Source organism: Oenanthe melanoleuca, chromosome 10 (assembly GCF_029582105.1).
Source record: "Oenanthe melanoleuca isolate GR-GAL-2019-014 chromosome 10, OMel1.0, whole genome shotgun sequence".
NCBI classification, from domain to species: Eukaryota; Metazoa; Chordata; class Aves; order Passeriformes; family Muscicapidae; genus Oenanthe; species Oenanthe melanoleuca.
The window spans coordinates 10,672,955-10,679,164 of NC_079344.1; the positions used below are offsets into that span (position 1 = coordinate 10,672,955).

The 6,210-nt window shown below is 51.7% G+C and overlaps 1 protein-coding gene across 2 annotated transcripts in view; it reads left to right on the forward strand.

The window, feature by feature from the left end:
- The window catches only part of NTRK3 (neurotrophic receptor tyrosine kinase 3), a 203,200-nt gene extending 200,528 nt beyond the window's left edge, over positions 1 to 2,672 (forward strand). For both annotated transcript variants that reach the window (XM_056499871.1, XM_056499872.1), the window contains one exon: positions 1,695 to 2,672. In XM_056499871.1, the coding sequence (XP_056355846.1) occupies positions 1,695 to 1,880 (186 nt within the window). In that variant the 3' untranslated portion in view covers positions 1,881 to 2,672. The remainder of the gene's footprint in view (positions 1 to 1,694) is intronic.
- Positions 2,673 to 6,210: the final 3,538 nt, after the last annotated feature.

The following is a 6,210-nucleotide window of genomic DNA, read 5'->3' on the forward strand; positions in this document are numbered from 1 at the left end:
GGGTGTATTGGTTTGCTACCATCCCTGGGATAAAATATCATCCTTCCCTCACCTGTTGGTGTATCCACTTCTTTCTGCCTGCTGACCACAGTATCCTGATGGGAGGGAGCCACGTTAGCTCTCATCAGTCTCATTTTGCACAGTTTCTGGAGGGATTGCAGGACCTATGTAGCTGCAGAGGACTGACACCTCCCCAGCTCCTGGATGGTGTGGCATCAGAGCAAGTCCCTGTGGCAGCCCAGATGCAGTGCCAGAGCCCTATGGAAAGGCAGAACCCATGGAGGGACAGGTCAGTGAGCCTGTGCCAAGCTTCTGGCTGCCAGGATTGCACCAGGAGCAAGCACCAGGCTGACCTAGCATTGCCCCTACTGGGTGTTGGTGTTGGCAAGACTGGGATGCTCACTCCCTCCTGTGCCACCTGCATGGCCTCATTCCCCCACAGCATTTTCAGCAGGTTTTTCTAAGGCTGGGAGAAACCCTCTCTGAGCAGAGGAATGAGGCAGGACACCACTCAGCCAGTCCATCAACTTCTCTCCATACCTTTCCTTTTCCTCTGGAGAGAAAGAGCCCAGCACAGGGCTCCTGTGCATGTCCAGGATGCCTTGACAGGAGCCATAACTCACCTCCTCCCCACAGTGAGCAGCCAGCAGCTCTGTGGCAATGCAGGCTTCTCTTCATGCTGTGTCTTGCTCTGCTCACTTTCAGCAGGTCCTAATCTCTCCCCTCTGTATTTGTATGCAAGCAGCACAGTGATAAGTATCCCTTGAGCTGCGTGGTGGGACCATTACTATTCATAAATGATAAACTCCAAGCACCTCTTGCTGGGTGGCTTCCCTGAACACACAGCCTGGGACTGGTGTTTATCTGCAGAGCGTGGCAGGCTGCTCGCACGCTGCAATGCTGGGACTCATCAACCCCAACCAAGAAGGCCAGGCAGTAATAGCAGCTCTCTGGAAACTCATATTTCCTTTTCCTTTTCATTCATTCCTCCTGTAAACAATACACAAAGAGACCCTTAGGGGAGTCCTTTCCAATGGCATCTTTCCTGAGTGACTCCACTGTTATCCAGGACCTCACATTTTTCTCATTAGCAGCACCGATGTGACCCAAAACAGAGTGATAGCATTGTAAATTTTTTTTCTCCTTCACAGATGTGATTTGACATGAAATTTCATTCTTTAGTTGCTTTTCTATGTCAGAAAGAGGAGAAGTATGTCGGGAAAGATGCTCTGAACTCTTCCTTATAAGCCTCTCCTGGGCTTTGCAATGGAAAGGATGCTTGGTTTTCAGACAAGAAAAATATAATTTCAGCTGTGCAAAATATTACTGTACTTTGGGGATTATAAGACTTTTTTTCCTTCTTCATTTAGCATGAAAAATTGACATCATAAATTAAAACCTATTTCATTTGCTTGTGACCTTCTCTTTGGAGAGTGCATTGAGGTAGGTAGGTGTCAAACAGGGAAGGTTTTTGGGATCTGACAAACTGCATAAGGAGACAAACTTTTCATGGTAGAATTATCATTATCAACAAACAGATGAGCATTGAGGATGTGCAGATCTGAGACTGGGCTTCTCAGTGCTCCCATTCACTAAATGGTGCCACATCATCCAAAAGCAGTATCAGAGACAGGACATCCTCCATAAACTGCCCAGTGGTGTTCATGTTTCTTTTCTTTCTTTCTTTCTTTCAGGTCATTGAGTGCATTACCCAAGGCCGAGTTTTGGAAAGGCCCCGAGTCTGCCCCAAGGAGGTTTATGACATCATGTTGGGCTGCTGGCAGAGGGAACCTCAGCAACGGCTCAACATCAAGGAGATCTACAAGATCCTCCATGCTCTGGGCAAGGCCACACCAATCTACCTGGACATCCTTGGCTAGCAGTGGCCACTTGTTTGAAGTCCCTGCTCCTTCCCCCCGTCCTTCCTTCCTTCTCCCCATCCCAAACCCTTTGCCCCTCAGCTCCCAAGCAAACATCTTCGTATAAACTCAAGTGCCTGCTACACATACAACACTGAAAACAAAAAAAAAAAAAAAGCAAAACAAAAAGCAAACCAACAAAGATCCCACAGAACAACAACCTGTAAAGGCAGTTTGGCTTATATATATTTATAGATATCTCTCTCTATATAACTTCCACACCAATACAGAAAGAAGCTGCTGTTACAGAAAATTGTGAGACTATATATTAAAAAAAAAAAAAAAAAAAAAAAAAAAGAAACAAAAAAGGGAGAAAAAGTACTTAAAAATATATATATAATTAAAAAGAAAGAAAAAAAAAAAAGAGAGAAAGAAAGGAGAAGGTATCTTTCCCCCCAGCAATCAAGCAGTGAAGTGTAACCCTGCTGTGAGTACGGTTCGGGATGCTGGGCAGGGCTCTAGACTGGCTGTGGCAGCGATGCCCTCCTGGGTAGGAGCCCCGGGAAGAAAGCCTTGCCCTGGTTGTATGATATGCACTGAATGTGTGAAATCAGTCCTCCCTTTTCGTCCTTGCCTCCCTCCCTCCTTGCCAGCCCGCAGGTGATGGGCACAAAGCCAGGGCAGTGCCCCTGGATGAACTCTCTTTTACCAACCCTTCCCTCCCTTCCTCTTAGTCCCTCCTCATCCCCCTCCCTGCCTTCCTGCCTTTTCCCTCCCTCCAACATTTCAGGACAATTTTTCTAATTTGCTGATTCTTAACTGTACAGACTCAAGGCTTTTGGACACACAGTCAAAGGATTGTGGCACCTACGGGTAAAACTCACACGCGGCGGTGCAGCCGCCCTGCCGCAGGCTGCGGCTCCTGCTGCCAGCGCCGGGCGAGCCCCGGGACCGCTCCGAACCATCCCCTCCCATCCCAGTGTGTGAGACAGGAGTGCTGAGCAGCGGGACCGCAGCCTGCGGGCCCCGGGACCGCTCCGAACCATCCCCTCCCATCCCAGCGGGACCGCAGCCTGCGAGCCCTGGGACCGCCCCGGACCATCCCCTCCCATCCCAGTGTGTGAGACAGGAGTGCTGAGCAGCGGGACCGCAGCCTGCGAGCCCCGGGACCGCTCCGAACCATCCCCTCCCATCCCAGTGTGAGACAGGAGTGCTGCTGACCCCGGAACAGCCCCGCTGCTCCCCGCCCTTATGGCTCTTGGTGGCCGTAGGGTTGTTCCCCCGCTCTCCGCTGTCTGTACCAAATTGGCCCCCGGTGTAAACTTTTAGTGAGCAGGGTTGGATCTCTGCTCCCCGCACGGGGGAAAGGCTCCGGGGTGCAGACAGCTGGGAACATGCCTGCAGCCCTGCTGGGCATGTCTGTGGGGTCAGCACATCCCAGCGCTCTTCCTCCCCCTCATCCTCTCCCTTCCCCATTCCTGCCCCATGCCTCAGTCCAAGCCTCAGGCACAAGCCAGCGGGGGACAGGGAGGGGGACCAGGCTTGTGAGATGGCTGGGAACCTACCAACACCTGCCTGCAGCTCCCTTGCCATTCTCCTCACGTCGCCATGCCCTGAAAGGATTGATGCATCTGCCTCTGAGCTGTTGTGAAATGCAGAGGCTGAAGAATAGCTCCACAGGCAGCCCCGGGAGGAGGGGAAGGAGGGGAAGGTGCCTCCAGGAGCAGACGGCTCAGCGGATGGCCACAGCGGCCAGCCTTGCATCTCAATGAGGAGAAAGGGCTGGCAGGCAGCAACGGGGTGCTGGGGACAGGCAGGGAGGGACAGCAGCATCCTCACTATGGCTGATATCCCCGGAGAGGAAAATAGTCCCCACCTGGGGAAACACTCACTCAGGTGCTGAATCCTGCCTGTCCGGACTGGGCTGAGAACACAAAACCTTTCTGGGCCTTTTTTCATGGATAATGGAGGATGAGGGGGAACCTCAGCTTGGCAGCTGCTCTCAGGAGGCAGGGAACGGGCAGCACAGGCATTGTCGAGGCAATTCTGAAAAGGCAGCAACTGCCAGCACAGAAATAGCCTGCTCGGATGTGGCACTTGTGGAAGGCATTGCAGATGGGGGAAGAGGGGACAGAGAGGGGACCTTGGCTCCCTCCCCATGGCCAGAGTAATAGTCATGTCCAGGATGCAAAGGGAGCTAGGTGACAGGTTACAGCTTGCACTGAAAGGGAAGGTCTTGCATCCTCTCCCCATCCCCCATGTCTCCTGACAATCAATATCTTTCACTCATGGCACTGGCATGACTGTCTGATGGTTTCAGAGAGAGGCAGGGGACATGACTAAAGGAGGATTGTGGTGGCAACAGCAGCTGTGGGTTTATTCTGTGCTTGTGTAGTGAGCGCTGCGAGCCTGGGGTGGGAGAGGATGGGTGGCAGCAGCCATGTGGGAGAAAGGACAGAACTTTCCTCTGCCTGTTAGAGAGATCTGGGCTAGTGAGACAGACTCATGCCAGTGGGCCTGGGCAGAGTGCCATTGAACAGGCACCAGGTGCTCTCAGCATCACCAGCCATGGCATGGCCATGGACAAGGGTGTGGGCCAGCACCAGGAGTCCACACAGGAACGCTGTACCATGCTGCCTCTCCATAGCAGGGTCTTGCTCTTCCAGGAGAGGATATCCTGCCTACTTAGGTCCAACTTTGAAAGGGGGAAAGACTGGTTAAAAGGCTGCTGGCCCTAGCCTGGCTCCCTTTTTGTGCTGGGTGCTTAGGCTGAAAGGATTGGAGATTCAGCACATGGAGAGAACAAGCAATGGCTGTTAATTGTCCAGCATGTCCAGAAGAAAACCCTTTCCTGGGGCAGCCTATCTCTTACCCCAAGTGACTTCTTGCTCTTATGGCTCCCAGGCACTGTGCCAGGTTGTTCAAAGCCACAATTTTGTCCACTCCTCTCTCTCACTCCCATGCTCTCATTTCTTTTTTGGCCAATGTCATGTGCTTTTGCACAATGAAGTCACCTACAGACACTGGTTCCCAGCTGATGAGATTCCCTCCTCATAGCTGCACAGCAGCTGCATCCTCCCTTCCTCACTTCTTTCCTCCTTCTCCTCCTCCCCAGCACCACCACCCTGTCCCTTTCACCACCTCTTTGTACTGTCACAACAAGGAGGTGAATTCAGGAGCTGAGTGTGACACTGAGCCTTGATGCTGCATGTTTAGGATTAGGTGGCCTGTGAGGAGAGTTTGTGGATCCCCAGAAGATGGTAAGTGGCTGAGACCAATGTTCAGGCTCTGGATGCTCTTAGCCCCACCACTGCAGTGACTGCCTTGCAGAAATGTCCTTTTGTCAGAGTTAGTTGTGAACTGTTGCTCAGAAGAGCTGGATAAGCTGCAGTCCTGTGCTGTGACATCTGCTCTGTTGCTGCTCTGGAACCCTTGGCCTGTCACTGTTGGATGGAGGTTTGTTGGGAGCAAGGAGAAGATTGCTTTGTGTTCAAAGACATGATGGAAACTGCTGCATCCCTTTTTGACAGTTTTGAAGGGGAAGAGGGAAAGCAGCTGTGCTGCATTCCTGGTGACCACCCTGAGACCTCATTTCCAGAAGCACCTTTCCTGGAGCAGAAGAGAGCTTCCCATCAGCATGGACAGGTGATCTTCCCTGCAGGAAGAGGGGCTCTGCAATGGGGCTATGTGTGAGGGGGAAACAGCAGATTTTGGGGGAAACTCTGACAGAGTATCAACATCTGAGTGTTTGGAGTCAAAGAGAAATGAGTTCATGCTTCTTTGTTTCTCAGAGAGATACTTCCCTTTGCCCTGCCTCTACTCAGAGCAGAGAGCTATCCCTGCTGCCTGGGAGAAATGATGTCTCACCCAGCTTTGGGGCAAGCCAGGCCAAATTCCCAGCACATCCAGACCTTCCCACCACCCAGCCTCTTCCATCTGCAGTTTTCTCAAGGGACTTGTGAAAGGGAAGTGGAAGGAGCACCAGTCTGAGCACAGCTGAGAGCAGGCCACAGGGTTTTCTCTGTCCCAGCTGCATGCTGCTCCCTAAAAATTGAAATTGTTTGTACCAATTCAATCACCCAAGGGTGTCACTGAAGTGATGCTTTCTTGGAAGTGAAGGTGCTATTTTGGTGCATGGTACAGGAAGAAATTTTGTGCCAAGGCTGCAAAGTGAAGGCAGTGAATGTGGCTCCAGCCTCAGGGTCTCATAAGTGACCTGATTTGTTTTCTCTTGCTATTAATTTTTCCTTCCACCCCAGTCTGTCAGGTTGCAAGATAGAAGCTGAAATGTAGCAAAGGCAAGAGATGCAGACTGAAAGTCCATCCTGTCTCCTGCAAAACTTGCCCATCT